Below are 18652 nucleotides of genomic sequence, written 5' to 3' on the forward strand. Positions count from 1 at the left end.
ACCCCTAAATTATAATATTTACCTACATACATTAGATGTCTCAATCAAAAAGACAATATTGATCTAGTTTAAACTTGACAGTAAATAGAGACATAAATACAAAAATAAGCATAAATAAGAGGGAAGAACGTTAAACTTGACTGTAAATAAATGAGCAGCATAAATACAGAAATAACAAAAGTAATATATAATGGGAAATAAAAACAAGGGCGCCTTAAAAACAATATGAAAAGTGTGATCAATCAAACTTTTTTGTTTTTGTTTTTTTTTTTTCCCGATACAAAAGTACCATGTTGTGGTAAATTAATTATTTCGGTCAAACATTTGTGCTGTCAAATCAAATAGTGTTAACTAGTTGGGAGGGGTTATCAAATCAAATCAACTTTTGTACTCCCCGGTCAAGACGTTGATCTTTAGGTAGGACTAGCTAGTCGCTCAACGATATTATCTCTAGGTAACATTAAGATCCGATGATGATGATGAGCTAAAAAATTTTGTGGATGGGTAGCTAAATTTTTTAGCTTAATATTTAAAGATTTTTTTTTCTTTGCATTTTAAATCCGTTTTTAAGCTTGATATTTAAAATGTAAAATGCAAACATATAAATAATTAACTTTCAACTTTCACATACATATTAGTTGTAAACATAAGAATAATAGAATTAGGTTAATATATTGTTCCATTCATGAAAGAGAATACAAATGAACTTAAGAAAATAATATTTCTCTAATGTGTTGTAGTTAATGGCTATGTAGGTTTTTTTTTTTCTTCTTCAAAAACGTTTTGCTAAAGGCAATAGATAATTTCACAAAAAACCAAAAGGCAGCAAACTTTGGTGGGCTATGTAGATATAGGTTTATTATTAGATGTTCTTCAAAACTTACTGGGCCATGGCCCACCACTGTGGTTCTATGTATTGCCGTTGCATGCTTACCAGAATTCTATGGTGAAGGTTTTATATATAGCCCTTAGAGGTACTATTTCTTAATTGTTGGATCAAATTGATTAAGAATTCTATAATAAGGGCTTTATATATGACCTTTAGATGAGGTCCTATCTCTTAACCGTTGAATCAAATTGATTAGCCTGATTTAAAATTTAAGAAATATAACCTCATCTAAAGGCATATATATTATATAAGACCCTCACTATAAAATGACTCTGCATGCTTGATGCTTGCTTGGGCTGCCAAAGCATGAGGCCCAAGGTTTGGTTGCTATTATAAGAATGAAATTATCTCCATATTATAATCAGTGAACAAACCAACCTTGATCATTATTCATTAGACATAAACATTAGTTAAGCTAGCTGCATTCATTCTGAGCCCCACAAAATATTGATATATTTGCACTGTGACTGAAGGATTTTATAGAGCACTAAACTAATCGTCGCATCACACGTCTCTTAAACCGGGGGTTCTCAAAAGCACTTGCGTTGCGCGTATATGGAAAAACGAACCCTGGAGAGTGGAGCTAACCCAAATCCACTCCACAACCATTCAGACTTCAGACATAAACAAAACCTATCAATATTATATTATATATATCATGAATGAAATAAGTCAGTGACTCATCTATATTCCCTATCCCTCTTCAGCTTGGTTTGCATCTTCTGTCCGGCTGCCCAATCTGACAATGTCTTCCACAAGAATTTTCCCATCTGTCACAGACAAGGATAACAACATTCATCTTCATCAATCAATCAATCAAATTAACTTTAAGGAAAAATCATCATCATCATATTAGATTTAGATTCCTAAACGTATACATATACGGTGTAAAAAAAAATTCACTCACCTTTATCTTTGGAAAGGTTGCCTATGAGTTCTTGAACACCCTCCTTGCCTAAAGTATTCTTCAAGTAGTTCGCAGCAGCTGCAACCTCCTCAGGAGTTACTTTCCCATCAAAATCCCTGCACTCATATTGTAAACCTCATACCTTTAACTACGTGGACAAAATGCCAATACGGTACCATCCATCAAAGTTGAACATTACTAGTATCCCTCAAAATGAGTTTTTAAAAAAAAACTCAAACCAACTACAGACTGAAAGAAAAGATGGATTGCTTCCATCCAGTAGGAAGTATGATTTCTAACAGAACTCATAGGAAAAGAAACCCAAAGAGGAAACAAGATTTAAAATCAAGAGCTCACCTGTCAAGTAATTGCCAGCGATCACCAATATGCGCATCTACATCATCAATTTCCTTTTCAAGATTTTGAAGCATTGCATCAACCTGTGATACAAAGAAGAAAAGATAATCCATCAAGTGAACGAGGGTAAGTATGTTACAAGTGGATAATTCGGGATTGAATATCTAACCTTGTCTATGAGCGCTGATGAAACCTCATCACCTTCAGCCTCAACAGAAGTACTGTCACTTTCATCCCGAGCAGCTTTATATGCCTTCAAGGCATCCTTTTCACCATCTGTACCCTCTTTCTCCACCATGCTATTGTAAAGTTCAATCTGGAAAGATCAAAAGAATCAACTTAAGCAAAATATTCCCAAAGACAACGCATTTTGACTAAAACAACAACATACAGAAGTATTCTTCTGACTTGAACATGATGCTGAAGACAGTGTTGCATGCATGCATATAATGTGTAGAAGACAGCTCATAAGTAAATCACATTAAAAGTTAAAAAGTCGTCAATCTACACATCCTTCAAACTAAAAGGGGCCAAAGCATAGTGAACATCAACATCATCCACATTCTTCCAATACATGCACGATACAAGCAGAAACGTGGAAATCAGAACTGGAGACAATATTTGTGATGTATGGTCTTCCTGATAAACTGCAAGCAGTTAACCCTCCAATGCATCTGCATATATCGAGCAGGGGAAGACTAGCATGCATACCTATGGTAAGGGTACTGAAGATAAATGATTCCATCTTAATAGATACCCAATATAAACTAGGAGCAATTAAAGGTTTTAAATTACCTCCTTATTGACAAGTCTTAGGAACTCTTCACGCTCCCTACTCACTGACTGAAATAATGAGTCAATAACAGAAAAAATTAAAAACTGATAAGCCATAGTGTAGATGATGGTGCTTGAAAATTTGGAAAATAAAAATGAAAAAAGAACAATCAACAATCATAATCGTTGAGAGTTATTAAGTCCAGTCCTTACAGATGCAGAAGCCAAAACAGCCAACGCACGACTTATTTCGCAGAGCTTCTCTTCCTTTTCTAGTGTCCTTGCCCTGGCTTGTTCTTGTGCTTCTTTTGCTGTTGGAATAGTCATCTCTTTCAATGCCAAATCCTCTTCACTGGCTTTAATTTCCTTCATCCTGGCTTGCTCTTCTTCCTCTTTCTCTTCCTCCTCCTGCAATATAGTAATTTAGAATCTCTGAAGCCACTCAGCGCAAATAAAGAAGTGAAGTGTCACATGTTAGTTTTAATTTTTCAGGAATTTTCTTTTCATAATATAATAATTTAGAATCTCTGGATGATAGTCATAATATTGATTTCAGGAGTTTTGTTTTCAACATTATATTTGATTGCTCATCCTTTTTTTTTTTTGGGATTCCGAATTTCAGACAAGTCCAAAACAAATGCATCAAAACTGGCTTAACAAAATACACACATATTTTCCTCCTGATGAAACACAGATTAGCAAGTTTAGTTCTGCTTCCTAAAGCACCAACAGTTATCTATAAAGCTATCAAGATAAAAGAAAAAATATTTATACCTTCATCAGTTCTTCCTGCATCTGAAGGAAATCCAATTTCCTCCTCCTTTCAGATACAGAGTCTTCAGATGGCAACGACGTAACACCAACAGTATCCACCACTTCATCTGGCAGAGAAGACAGTGTAGCTCGAACAGCGTCTGCTGGATCCAACCTTCCAGACACAATGAAGGCCCTGCATTACACACATCAAACAAAGACCAATTAAAACTGGCTCCACTATCAAGATATACACGAAGTGTAAGGCTTCAGAATGCAAATATAAATAAGAAATAAACAAAACCCAAAAAGTTGGGTATACATTTTATGGAGCTTAAGAATACCTGGAAAGGATCAAAAGTGAAGACGGCATGGAGTGATTGAGAGACAAATCCAACCAATCACGAAGCTACACAGAGATGTTAATGAATTGATGAGCAAACAGAACAGTTTTGATACTAACAGCTTTTAGAAATATAGTTATAAAACACTATTTCATTCCACTTGTTGACAATATAAAAGATCATACAGATGAAGTACATAAAAAAACCCAACATTTTGTATCCGTTATCAACTACTTATGAGTTGCCAAGTCTAAATGGTATTTGAAGCTTCAACCACCTAATTTGCAAGCAAAGAAAGGAGTATCCGGTCTAAGCATAGTGTACCTGCTGGCGCATATCTTCCACAGAACGCAAACCAAGCATGCCACGCTCCCTACAATCCTCACGAAGCTCCTCTTCTGAAAGGGATTCTACACCTTCTTCTTGAATTAACTTATCATCAGCCTTAATCCTGACCACAAAAAAAAAAAAAAGTTGATTAACATTAAAAAGGAACTCAATCATCAGTTCCTTTTTAGACAAGAGATTGAAAAACTCTTGCATGTTTGTCTACTTACATCAAATGTAGCCATTTCAAATACCGATTAGGATAGTAGAATTTTCAAAGCAGGAAACCTTTCATCAAATGCTCTAAGAAGATGGTATATATTCTCTCCAGAAGAAGAATTTGTATTTCAAACGATTTACTAGAGCTTACATTAGTGAAATATGAAAAAGACATCAAAAACAGATAACTAAGTAAATTTTTATAGAAGAAGGTTTTTGAAATAATCTTGCCTACTCGTAAGTAGGATCACAAAGGATAAATCAAGCACCACACTCTGCATTATAACAAACAGTGTACATACATGTTACCTTCTGTAGTACACCTTGCCATTCAACAGTCTAATTTTTCTAACAATCAAGCTTAAACAAAGGCAGAGTAAAGAGCCTAATAAATAGCTTTGATTTTACATTGACTAAGTTTTACTACTTGTTTCTAAAGGAGGCAGGCTACAACAAAATAATGTACATCTAATATGGAAAGATACGTATCTCACCGACGTAGTCTTTTTCGGAGCATATATCGCAAATATGCATCTGTTCCATAAGGACTGATATTCATATATTTGCACATATTTACTAACCGAGGCCTGAATGAAACAGAAAACAGAGAGCCATTAACTTCACTCACTATTACGTCCGCATTACAGTCAAACAGTAAAATGTTAAGCAATCATGATAAAAGATAACCTGCTGATGTTATCAAGGGTAAGCTCATCATTAAACAACTTAGCAAACCCCAAGATCTCCTCATTAGAAACCCGTGCACCCGTTCTAACCTACACTTAGAAATAGACAGGTAAGCATAACAGAAAATATTGGAGAAAGAAAACACGGAAAGTGGACCAATGAAACAGAATTCCTCACCTTGTTTAAAAATTCATCAAGATCTTCTGCTGTTTGCTTAGTTTCTCCACTCCTTGAGTTCTGAACTTCCTTTGCCATTTCCTTGGCCGTTTCTTGAAGGAACTTAGCATATTCTATCCTTGCTTTTAGCCTCCTTTTCAATGCTTCCTACACATTGAAAACTCAGGTGAAATCAAACATTCTGCAATGAAAGGGGAGAATGGAAAGCCCCAGAAACATACAATAGTTGAATACGAAATAAACTGTGTGCATGTATCTCCTAAAGAAGAGGAAATAGAATACAGAGATGAAAGCTACAGAACAAGTAACATACGCTGAGTTCCAGCTAAGACCATTAGAAATTTATAATCCCTACCTCTTCCTTCAATTTGTCTTGAAAAGTTGATGGCAACATGTTGGGGAACAATTTGAGGAATACTGGCAGCAAAAATTCCATGAAAGGAACAACGATGAAAACGGCAAAGGGAACTAGCCTAAAAATATCAGCTGTTGTGCGGGTTAGCTGTTGTTTCTCCCTTCTAGAGAGAGTCTTGCCACGGGCAAGCTTTAGCAGCAATCTTGAACAGATCCTTACATCAACACCCAGTAGCTTAAAACCCAACCAATAATGCTGCAATGTTGACACAATCTCCGTTTTCCAGTGAACAAGTTTTTTGGCCCAGTCTTCCCTGCAAAACAAACAAAGATGAAACCATGCTGAATAAAAGAGATAATGTACGGGAAATGAATGAAATGATAAAACCCCATTAAACATTCTAACCTGCTCATGGAAGCCACAGCTTTCAAAGCAGGACCAATCCCCAAGAAGGTGGCCCATACTTTCTGCAACATGGGTTTGGCAGACTTGTCCTTCTGAGATTCTTGCAACTTTTTGGCCTTGGCGGCTTTTGCAGTACTCAAACCTTGGACAGCTTGATCGCAATCCTCTGGAGAAGCCTGCTTTTTCTTTTTGGCAGCCAGACGTTCGTTCTCCTCATCATCAATCGGTTCCGTTTGTTTAGCTGCCGCTGCTGCTGTGGCAGCTGTGGAAGCATTTCGAATCGACTGTGACATCCATCGGTGAGATATACCCACCGTTGTCCCTGAGATGAACCCTAATCGCCTAAATTCGTCTTTTGCTACTGAAACTTTATCATCGCCATCATCATTGTTACCCCTATGCATATGCATGATGATGCTGCTGAAACCCTTGGACTCCGATTTCTGAGAACCATGGTAGTGCCCAAGCCACTGGAACCCAGGGGTTGTGCGAGACGAAGCCGTCACATAGTCCGTGACGATTCTCTTCCTTCTCAACATTGCTCTAGAAGCCATTTCCCAATTTCACTTTCAGATCTCCCTGGAAATTTGCCAATGACCACTGAAACACATAATCAACTGTGGGAAAGAAAGAAACAATGCTACGATGCCACAACGGCTCGCGGCGTTTCGTGTTTTAAAGAAACCAATGGATTGAAATTGAAATGATTTCCAAGAAGAAGGTCAAATTGAAACTCTTGAAGGCTCGGTGTTTAGGGGTTTAGGGGTTTATATCACAATATAATAAATAATTTCAAAAAGAACCAAAACTGACCGTACCAACCAAATTTTTATCCTCTAGCCATTTTTTGAGCAAACCAAACCAAACCAGAAAAAAAATAATATCCAACTTGTTTGACAAGAAACTGACGCCGTCAAGTAACAAATTTACAAGACTAGTGGCGCACGGCGGCGCTAGCGACTCTCTCGATAAGACTTCGTTTCACTACATCAAATTTATCTCTACGTAAAATCAATTTATATCATGTCTCTTATAAAATACATAATTTTAGTTCTATTTGCGAGGAGCCCAGGTGCGGTTTTATTTTATTTATTTTATTTTTTCTTGACAACATTTCTGTGACTTGGATATTGGGAATTTAGGAAAAACCCTGTCGAGTCTTCTCTGTTGTTTACATTCTCTCGGCCGTTGACAATTAATTAAAATTTTCACAAAAACAAACACATAAAATTATGTGACTAAATGTATTAGTGGCGATTAAAAAAAAAACTTATCATGACTAATCTCCGTTTGCAACCAATTCCGCAAATAAAAACTACAATGGACGCATTTTGGCATATTCGGTCCGAGATTCTGTGTAGGCTCTTTTCACCACTCAAAGTCAAAAAACGCAGTCGTTATAATGGGGATAAGAAAATCCAAAAATAAAATGCTACAAAAATCAGAAAATTAGCCTCAACTCAAACGTAAAAATTAAAATATCCAAAACTTTTTATATTCAGTGAGACAAAAGAAAAGGGGGAATGAGACACAGGTTGATGTAGAAACATGGTGCGAACACATGCAAACACCAAACTACGTAGAAGAAGCTCATTTCTTCTTCCCGGCCTTGGCAGCATCACCGGCCTTGGTCTGCACATAACAATGCAATTCAAGAAAACGTTACAACAAAAGAGTGAAGGCACTGCGACACTGGAAACATACAAAGGCTCCAAAAAGTAAAATAGTGCAAGCTTAGCTTGTGCCGACAAATTTAATGACAATTTTCATTACCTTCTTTACTCCGCGGATCTTCTTGGATCTGTTCTTCCTTTCCTTAAGTTGCTTCCTTGACTTTTCCACCTTTGTATCCAGTCCATTCTGCAAAAGTACCCAGGGTTGAGTTTGAGAGAGAGATTTATAAAGATCCAAGAGATATGCCCCTAAGGACATGCGCATCTCAAGCCAAACCAAAAAGTGATTGTTAAACTACCCCAAGAAGATGCATATGCAACAAATAAAAGATACCAATTCACTGCAATCAGAGCATCATCATTTGACGCATAACCAATGACTGTTAACTTGGGAAAGATTGCAAAGCCTGCTTTTGCAGCATTTAAAGCCAATACTTGCCCGAAGCAGAAGTCATATATTTCACATGCAGCCAAATGGACTCATTCAAATTCCATAAAATCTTTCGACATAGGGTGAAAGAGGATCAAAATAAACTAATCAGCAGACTCAAAACAGATGCACCCCACTTCATAACCCCTTTGTCCACAGTTGATCTCTACAGTTAATGAACAGCCTCAAAGGGGCTTTGTATCAAATTCATGCTATAAATAAATAAAATCCAATCAACGCACATTTTGAATGACTATATAGATAAACATAGGTCTATGCATAAAAAAATGCACTATACATCTAATGGGCTATTGAAAAAGAAAGTAAAGTTACCCTGATCAGCCTGTACTTTGGCTCATACTTCTTTGCATTCTCGACAGAATCATAGATCAAACCAAAACCAGTGGATTTGCCCCCTCCAAAATGGGTGCGGAACTTGAAAACAAAGATGGAATTTGGATCCTTCACTTCATACAACCTTGCTAGTTTCTCCTTCAACTCCGCCTTCATTATGACAGGAAACAGAAAATTATTGTCAACCGACGGAACAATCCACTAAGCAAGAAGAATGTACAACTCACAGTATTTAAAGAAGATTAGTAGCACAAGATGCTGGTATCAATATCGTCTAAAGGAAGATTATAGATAGTCAGTGAAGCTAAAAACGGTTGATTATACAGTGCAAGCCAAACCTCCAAACCATTGTCTCAGCATTAAACTTACAAAATAACATAGCACATTTAGCATAACAAAGCTATAGTTTTGATTCGAGTAGTGAAATGTCAACATTAACATTAGAAAATCAAAGGCCCATTGAAAAAGAAAGCAAGAGCTCAAAGACAGAAAACAAACCTTGGAAACATTCGGTCTTCCTGGATGTAGGACATCGATAACCTGCACCGAAAAAAAACACTAAAAGTTAATATACCATTTCTGTGTTAACATACCACGCTAGATTCACTATTCCAGATCGGAGACCGTCGAGTTCGAAATTCAATTTATAACATAGGATTGTTTTGGTTAGTTTCTTTCTTTCTTCTTTTTCCTACGTATTTTCTAGCTGACCAAACAGGACTAGAAGACTTACGAATTGCTTTCTCGAGAGAAGACGGTTGGTCATGAACTTCCTCGTACGGATCGTGACCGCTTTGGTATCCGCCATAGCTGTGTCTACTCTAATCTCAGAGTCTGCGCCTCCGCTCTTGTTTGCGCGTTTGCCAAGGAGGAAGACAAAGGGTTTTTTTAGGGTTACTCCTAGTAGACTTGCGGTGGACATATTGGGCCTCCGCTCTCCAAGAAGCCCAGCCCAACTGATTCCGAGTGCTTAAACTCGGGCCCAAAATAGACGAGGTAACGCAAATTACTTAAGACACCCCACACCAGTGACACCACACCCCTTTTAATTCTAACTTTTTTTTTTTTTCATTTGTTAAGTTGAAAGCATTATTTCCAGTGGGAAGTAATATATCTTTGGGTTAATTAAATTGAGAAACTGTGCTTTGTGTGATGATACATATTACATACGGATACGATACAATGAAGCAAGAAAAGCGAAGAATATCATAAGATTATCAACGTCTGTATAATCATGGATAAGGTAAAGGTAGTGAAAATATAATCATATGTACATAAAAGAAAATAAAAAGATCATCTTATTTTTGGAGCTTATGGTAATTAATAGGACGACCACATCCACAGAAGAAGAAGAAACTTCATTTCATTTTGATGGCAATGCTGCAGCAGCTGGTGGTGGTGCAGTGTGTGATTCAACCAGTATGGACCAGAGGACATGCACATCTTCGCATGGACAGGATCTCACATCCTTGTACAAGATATATATCCCTCTACCTGCAGTAATTGTCAAATGAGAGATATAAGGAGAGATCAGGGGCCAATGTAATGCATCTAGAAAAAAAGGGAATGAAATGAATTACGCTTTCTGTGGGTCGAGTGTAGACGATCCCAGAGCTTCTTCAGTGGGGAGACGAGGGACTGAAGCCACCCCATCCCCATAGGCGTATGTATTTTAACTAGTACTAGTTAGGTTAAGGACTTAGGAGAAGAGAAGAAAAGAGTATGGTGTGGTGGGTGTGAAAATTGAAGTTAAGTTGGAACTTGAACTTGGAAGGAAGGAAATGGGAATAAGCAAATTAAGGAGTTGAATTTTTCTTTAAAGTTTAAATAATGATGATACTGCAGGAGGCCAATCATACAACAAATATATATGACTATTGTTGAGGAGTCTTTGTCACAGGCACCCTTCTCTCTCTCCCCCCCGTCTGCCACTAGTGCACGTTCTAGTACTAGCAAACCCTAAACCCTATTAACCAGCGCTGCAGCCTGCACTGCACCAAAACTATTCTTCTTGCAAAGCCCTTTTCTCCTTTTCTCCATTTCTATTTATTTATTTCTTTCTTTCTTTCTTTCTTTCACATTTGAGGCTAGGCTTGTGCCTCAAGTCAAGCCTCTGTTTTTCTTAATAACACACACCACTGCACTCTTTACCCATTCCTCTATGATATATATTACTTTTTCTTTGTTCTTTTTTATGAATAATAACGTCTATGTCCACTGTCCACACCCACCCCACTCCAACCACTTGTGCAGTTGTAGGTTTTTTCTTGGTGTTGTGTCGTCAAATACAAATATGAATTAATAATGTATGATCCAGGCCAGGAGGGGGGGTTAACTTAGTGATAAGGTAGCAAGCAAAGCAGTCTTACAAGCAAGACCTTGGATTGGTTCTAGTACTTCTATTAGTCTTCCTCTTCACCTTGAAGCTACCTTAATTACCCTACCTTACTACCATTACAACAACAATTAATATATGGAATAATGGAAGCAAGCTTGCTTTTGAAACGAAAGAAAGAAAGAAAGAAAGGGCCAGCATATACATATACACACACACTTCACCTGTCTTGATTGGGATTTTCAATCTCCATGACAAGGCAAGCAAATAATTCCAATGAAATGAATCGCTTCTGTTCCTTCATGTAGAATGGAAATGGACCTGAAACAAACAAGGCTATTAATATTTATACCGCCCGGAGGAGAGGGAGAGGAGGGGTACTTCAAGTTACAAGTTGCAACCAAGCTCGTGACAATGTGGAAATTACAAGAGATAAAAATTTGAATGCGCTTTCATTAATCCTCCACCAACACTCAAACACTTGTCCAAGTTTCAATTTATTTCAAGAGTACGTAAACTTGTTCAACAACTGCAAAGTCAGGTGTGGTCATCAAAGGGATTCATTCATTGGGATGCAATGATATTTTTATGGTTTACGAGGAGAAGGAGGAGTACATTATTATCTGCGGCGTATGTAATTTGTAAACAAATGATCTATAATCAACAATACTTTTTCATACATGATTTGATTGATACATAGAAAGAAATGCACTGTTCAGCTCCTTCGCATTGCAAGCAAACCAAGAATATGCAACTCTCTATGCTGACGACCCCAATTCATTTGTCCAAATCCAAAGCCCCAGACCACCGATTGAGTCTACCCCCAAGTCCTTTACTATATTCGTATTCCTTCCCATGGAACTGAACTCACTGCCTCTTATTTATTTCCTGCATGTAATCCAATCCAATCCAATCATATTATCATGTATTACAGTGCGTCAGAAAATGAAAAACAAGCTATAACAACTAACATATTATCTATAGTCTCGTCCAAAACGCATCTCCCTCTCAGACTGACTTATACAGAAACTTCGATATTGTCTGTGCAACATTCTCTCCCCTTCATTTTAATATGTACATGAAACCTACATCTTAGGATATACTTAGAAGAGAGACGTACCAAGGAAGCTTAAATGTGTCTTTCCACCATCCCTGCTTTGAGCAATTTGCAACTATCTTGTCCAACCGCACAATAATCTCAGAGAAAATTGGCCTAACAACAGGTTTTGGATCCCAACATTCCTCAATCAACCTGCACACATACCATAGTGGCAGTGGCATCATCAATTAAGCATCAAAATCCTTCTTTCATATATAATAATGAGAAACAATTCTTGACCAAAAAAAAATGACAAACAATTATTGCATCATACTAAGTATGTCATCAGAGATACTCTTCACAATCAAATATTGTGTAAAACTAGAAACTTTCGACATTACCCTGATGATGCTAAACCTCAAGATATGACTTGATATGAATTCCTCTATATATGTCAGACTAGAAGAAGACTTTGAAATTTCTGAAAAGATAAATCTCCCAATGACAGTCACTGAGATCATTTGTGACTTGCAAAGGTACTGGTGATCTTTTTAGTCCATGAAGGATACAACTACAGATAAGAGTTTTCTCTTCTTTCAAAGAAAAAAAATGAAATCCATACCGAACCTAGATTTTGATAAGCTATCTTGCAAGGAAAAGAATAAACAGATGATAACAGGATGCCAACTGAACAAAGTCTAGGTGTCTAGGGCATTACATGCTTTATTTTGAGTTGTTAAATGGCTTTTGTATTTCAACAAAAAATAAAAAATAAAAAGGGGGCTCTTATAATTGGATCAACAAACTTCCATCAACTTGCCATGGACTGAACTGAATTTAAAAGCAGACATCTGAACTGATAAATTGGAATGCCTTAAGCTGTAAACAATTTGATAACTTATATTGAAATCAAACTTACTCTTTTAGGACAGGGGGATAACTTTTTGATTTGGTCCTCAACTGCGGTCTTGTTCCTTCCAAACACATCAGGTTCACAGCCTCTTCTATAGGCTTGGGATGGAATGGTTGTATTCCCTCAATCATCTACACCCATATAAAGACAAACAAGGAACAAGTTTAACACTTCATTTCCAACTGATAAACAACCACGTTATTGTGGTCCGCATAACATCTTCTGTGAAAGGTAGAAAGCAAAAGCCACACACAAAGTGCCCCAAAACCACAAATGTTTTAAAATCAGAATCAAAAGTCAGTGTCTGCGCGAGTGTTACATTGACACAGAAGTGTTTTGGGAAGAATGTGAGTTTACTTGAGTATTTGATGTATTTAAACGAGAGTCAGCATGTCTAACCCCAGGAAAGTAAAAAATCATTTAGCAGTGCTAAACTGACAATGAATTAATGTTTAGAACATGATGAAGATAGTAAAAAGGAAAGACACCTCATATAATATGAGACCAAAAGAATATGCATCCACACTTCTGTCAAAAATTTCATTCTTGTAGATCTCAGGTGCCACATATAAACCTACAATGAAAGAGACAAGATATAATTTCTATCCTCAAAGACAAGGATAATTTTATCTTAGAGTGCAAGTGTGAGAGATGGATCCAAGGCAGGAAGAGTACAAGAACTTACTTGAAAGGTCAGCCCAAGGCTGTGCTAGTTTTGCTTTGTCAGGTGAAATTTTTGACAACCTTATCAAGCCAAATCCAGCTACCTTCAATTGACCTCCATTATCGAGCAAAATATTTCTGGCACCTTACCAAAATTTCAAATATTAAATAACCGTAAATACTGACCAGAACCACAATAATTCAATAGCCAATTGTCACAAAAATCACATCAACTTATGCATTTGGTCGTCTTACTTTGGCTTTAAATCGCAGTGGATTATTGGGTCTGGTTTACATTCATGAAGATAATTCATGCCCCTGGAAACAGAATAAGAAAAGAAAAATGTCATAATGTAAACAAGCCAAAACAAGCTACAGAAGTGTTAGAAGGATGAACAAACTTGAGGTACTCATAGGTATGAATCATATGATAAGATTTATGTGCTTGTTTTATAAACAACAAACTTTCTGAAATGTTTATAAGCACATCTATGATGTATGTAGGGTGAAATCTCTATTCGAATGAAGACCATAAGGCTTTTAAAAGAATAATTGGTGGAAGAAAAAATAATGTACATGCCTTGCAATGTCAAGAGCAAATCTTAGGGCTTTTGATGGGGATAAGCGGCCTTTCTTTTGAAGATAGCTTCCCAAGTCACCCTGAAAGATCACCATCAAAGCATTGAAAAATCATGGTTACAATATTTAAGTATATAAATGTATGTGTGCATGTTCATGACATATGCTACTACTACATAAACACAAGTCCTCCATTATCAACCAAATGGATTGGTCTGTTCCTTAATCATGACTGACAACATAAATGTATGCATCTCTAAAATGGAGCATCTTTCATGGTGTGTACCCAGCCATCTCACTACATTATCAGAACCACTCTATTTGGCACTAAAAAAGTCTACAGGAGATTTCAACTCAAATTTTGGTGTCTGCACATGTGCATGAGAGAGAGAGAGAGCTTACTTTCGGATGATACTCTGAAACAATCATCATGGGTATATTTTGGGTAACAGCACCAACAAACTGAACAACATTAGGATGCCGAACCTTCTCTAACAACTCCAGCTCATTTTTGAAAGCATTACTGTATGATTTAAGAAAATATGAAGAATTAAAAAAAAGTATGTATCACAAAAAGTATCATAGAAGTCTATAACACTATATCGCTGAACTAATGGCTTCGCAACTAACCAACTAAGGAGCAGTTCAAAGAGCGACAAGAATATATGGACAAGAATATATGATTTATATATTAGAAACATGTATAATACTACATCACCTACATCACCACTATTTTGAATGTTTTACCCAAAGTTATGCAAACAGATACTAGACAGTAGATTGCATGAGTTAATTAGTTAATTAGTTAATTGTTAAAGACACAGATAATTGGGCAAAAAATGGGGGTGGGGGGATGTGAGACATACATGCTTTCAGGGTCTGAATAGCTTTCCTTGTCAAGTATCTTTACAGAAACCTTTGTACCATTCCATTTAGCCACTTGATACGTTCCCTGTTGAGATGGAGAGAGAAACATATCTGTAATCTGTCTAAATATATTACACATATATTTGATAAGGCGTTAAAAATAACGAAATCCTTGGGTAGTGTAGCTCTACCCCGATAAAATTGCATGCAGCCCTTGTCTCCTCTAGAGATTCATCAAAACAGCAAGGGTGTCTCATTTATTTAGAAGATGATAAATTGTGAACTTCTCAGGAAATTAAAAGTTTCCAGTCCATGATATGTATGATAGTGTTTAATATTGAAGGCAGAACTTTTTATTTTGGTACAGAAAAGAAAGAATTTTTGTCTTTGCATGCATAATTTCTTCTGAAAAAGTTAGCAAATCCTAAAGTCAATCTGATATGGCTGATATATTTTAGAATAATGATGGAAAAGAGACCTTTGTCAGTTAACACTTTGAAATCAGTTCAAGAATAAGGGACTCAGATTTTCAATTTTCTCATACTGCTTATGATGACGGAAATGCAGAGAAACTGCCTTCAAGTCACCCTAAAACTAGAGACATGACATACCATTACTACCAGAGCTGCAGGAATCTATAAATAGCAGAGAAAGGGGACAACCTTTGAGATACCATCGCTCTTTCGAACTTGAAGCTCTAACGGATTGAGCTCATACTCTGGAACTTCTCGAGGATTTGCAACAGTCATTGGTGTCTTCCTGACTTTCTAAAAAATAAAAACAGAGAAAAAAAAATTGGTGAATCTGCATCCACCAGCAGGCAGGCCTGGAAATTTCAATCACAGAGAAGAAAGAAATTGATAGGACTATACCGGTACTTTGGCTCCACGTGCCTTGAGAATGTTGTAAACTTCTGTATTCCCATAATACTTGGCATCAGCAGCTGCCTGTCCACATTGAGCACACTTGATATTCAATTTTCTCCAATTAAAATATATAAATAATAATATGGAAACTGCAAACATGTGTTTTTCTTCTTCATTCTCTTTATATCAATAATAATCTAATGACAATTTATTAATTTAAACAAACACTGATCGACAATTAAACATAAGAAAGAAAGAAAAAAACATCTGCATTCATAGCAGCATAGGAGGATGAGGCAGAGGTTTTATAATCAATCGGAAGGATAATTGATTGACACCGCCGACCAGAGCAGGCAAGAAAGAAGGAGAGTATAATATAAATGGAAGTAGTACCGTACTGCCCCAGCGATCACGAGCATCGATATTGGCCTTGCGGGTAAGCATGAGCCTAACAACGTCAACGTGACCCTCGCATGCGGCTATATGGAGCCCCGTACGGCCATCCAAGTCGATGCTGTTGACGTCGACGCCTTGATTGAGGAGGTCCTCAACGCCGTTGACGTCGCCACGGCAGGCGAGGAAGAGGAGTTGCATGGTGGAGTCGAGATTCTCGGGGACGGAGAGATCGGCTTCGTCTTCATCGTCGTGGGAGGGGCTGCGGCGGATGGGGTCAAGGGAGGACTGCCGGCCGAAGCTGAAGCGCAAGTTATTCCTTCTCGGGTCCAGCGACGACTGGCGACTGAACTGGCGACTCAGGTTCCGCCGCAGAGACCCCGTCGAGAACTGCCGCGATATCCCTCGCTTCAATTGGGCCGCGATGTGCTCCATTTTTAATTCAATTTAATGCAATTACTCTTTCTTTCTGAGTCAATGGCAATTGCAAAGCCAATCTTATAGTATTTCAATTGCAAGTCAATTCAATTAGGCGCATGCAGCAGGTAGCTGCGGTTAATATTAACGTTTCTCTCAGCAAAAAGAAAAACAGGATAGATGCCAGCTAGCTAGCGACGCGTAATCATCCTTTTTCATGACACGAGGAGGAGATTCGTCTTCTTCTTGGATCAACTTGTGGAAATCAACAATGAAGGAATGAATGGTGGTGGTGGTGGGTGGTGTGGTCGGGATCGAGAGCTTGTATGGGGATGAGCCCAGAGGGGGTGAAGCTCTCGATGCCGATGGAGGAGGTGAGCAGCAGGAGGAGGAGGAGGAGGCAGGAGGAGGGAGGAGAGGGTGTGAGTTTGTGGGGTCAGAAAATGAGAGGGAGAGAGAGAGAGAGAGATGGTTGAGATCCGAGTGAGGCGCGCATTCAACAAGTAGAGAGAGAAATTGAGGGAACGGTGGTGGTGTGGTTCTTTGTTGTTTCCAGTATCCACACACTGGCGCGGAAAAGCCGTTGGATATTTATTTTGTTTTAATGTAGAAAATAATTGAAATTATTTGGGCGTGTAAGACGCGGCAATGCTACAGTTTGCTTCAGTTTCTGTTATTCACGTAATTAGAGTATTCATCCTGAAACTGAATCTTGCTTTGTTTGCAAATACTAAATAGGGTAAATTGAAATAACTACTCGTATTAATATTATTATTAATATTACAACTATGAATGAATGAATATCTGGATTCTGGTGGTGGTTGGATTATCTTTTTCTTTTCTTTTTATGGATAAGGTATGTACACATTACAACTTATAAGCTATTTTTGCTCTCTCCTCTCTCAGAGCGTGAGAATCAGACAACTTACAAGTGTGTATTGAAAGGGATTTTGACATGTTTGTTTGTTTGTTTTGTTTTTTCGGTTACAGACATGTTTGTTTGTTGAGTGTATTGGGATGGGATGATGGGAGTGAATAAAATATCGCCCCTTTATTATTAAAGTGGAGCTGGACCTGGACCTGGAGCTGAATGAATGCCATGAGTCGATCATCAGTTGTCCACTTGTATTGTAATTTGTAGGTCAATGGATCTGACCGACAAGTTCAAACCTTGGATTAATTGCACACAAGTTGAACCAAGCTGTCACTTATCATCATCAACATAATACATACATACACATTGTTGAGACCATCATCCATCCAACCATCCATCCATCCATCCATCCATCCAGATCCACATGATTCATGAAACAATCAGTCCGAAAATGGATTACAACAATCTTTAAAGTTGCCTTTTTTTTTTTGGTCTCATCCACTTTATTTTGATTCCAAACTTTCTTCCCTCTCATCTACTTTCTTTTTAATGTGAATATATAATTAATCAAACCTAATAACACGATTGAGCAATTATTGAGACTCGACTCAGTCCAATCCGCTTCCGTGACAATTCCATCAATTCTTATTCCACCACCAAAAATTAAAAACAAAAAAGGAAAAAGAAATGTTATTCTATGTTATCGCTATCCACCAAACCAAACGGAAGAAAATCCAACCATATCTCGTCCTAATCTAACCATGTTCAACGTCTTATATTTTAGGATTTTAGTGCCTGCCTAATTCTGAATTCTGAATCCTGAATCCTGATTACTTATTATTAAGATGAATGAATTTGATGGTTGATCGATTGACTGCTCGGAGACCCACCTTTGGAAAGCAACCATATCAATTATTAATTAATCATAAAAAGTAATACTAATAATAATGAATAAAAGGCAAAATTAGAATAGAAAAGATCAGTCTCCAGTATTAATAAGTAGAAGACAGTCTTAACTATATAAAATAAATCCATATATATAAGGTACGTGGCAT

At 37.4% G+C, this 18652-nt stretch overlaps 3 protein-coding genes across 3 annotated transcripts; all 3 read right to left on the reverse strand.

The window, feature by feature from the left end:
• LOC18770904 (LETM1 and EF-hand domain-containing protein 1, mitochondrial) lies at positions 1231-7075 on the reverse strand. The gene is made up of 14 exons (XM_020568059.1): positions 6195-7075; positions 5790-6102; positions 5435-5581; positions 5258-5346; positions 5065-5157; positions 4349-4475; positions 4025-4089; positions 3702-3876; positions 3141-3335; positions 2949-2996; positions 2323-2469; positions 2154-2236; positions 1797-1912; positions 1231-1659 (listed from the first exon to the last, which is right to left on the reverse strand). Exons 1-14 carry the CDS (start codon positions 6746-6748, stop codon positions 1583-1585), a joined length of 2229 nt encoding a protein of 742 aa, XP_020423648.1. The 5' UTR covers positions 6749-7075; the 3' UTR covers positions 1231-1582.
• On the reverse strand, positions 7560-9551 carry LOC18771647 (40S ribosomal protein S24-1). Its single transcript, XM_007202674.2, has 5 exons — positions 9385-9551; positions 9150-9191; positions 8631-8801; positions 7968-8054; positions 7560-7826 (listed from the first exon to the last, which is right to left on the reverse strand). The coding sequence occupies exons 1-5, from the start codon at positions 9457-9459 to the stop codon at positions 7785-7787; spliced, it is 417 nt and encodes a 138-aa protein (XP_007202736.1). The 5' UTR covers positions 9460-9551; the 3' UTR covers positions 7560-7784.
• Positions 11444-17427, reverse strand: LOC18770426 (dual specificity protein kinase shkC). Its single transcript, XM_007201966.2, has 12 exons — positions 16307-17427; positions 15920-15994; positions 15710-15814; positions 15047-15132; positions 14583-14703; positions 14182-14261; positions 13857-13919; positions 13624-13739; positions 13427-13512; positions 12945-13069; positions 12107-12238; positions 11444-11874 (listed from the first exon to the last, which is right to left on the reverse strand). Exons 1-12 carry the CDS (start codon positions 16739-16741, stop codon positions 11868-11870), a joined length of 1431 nt encoding a protein of 476 aa, XP_007202028.1. The 5' UTR covers positions 16742-17427; the 3' UTR covers positions 11444-11867.

Source organism: Prunus persica, chromosome G7, assembly GCF_000346465.2.
Source record: "Prunus persica cultivar Lovell chromosome G7, Prunus_persica_NCBIv2, whole genome shotgun sequence".
NCBI classification, from domain to species: domain Eukaryota; kingdom Viridiplantae; phylum Streptophyta; class Magnoliopsida; order Rosales; family Rosaceae; genus Prunus; species Prunus persica.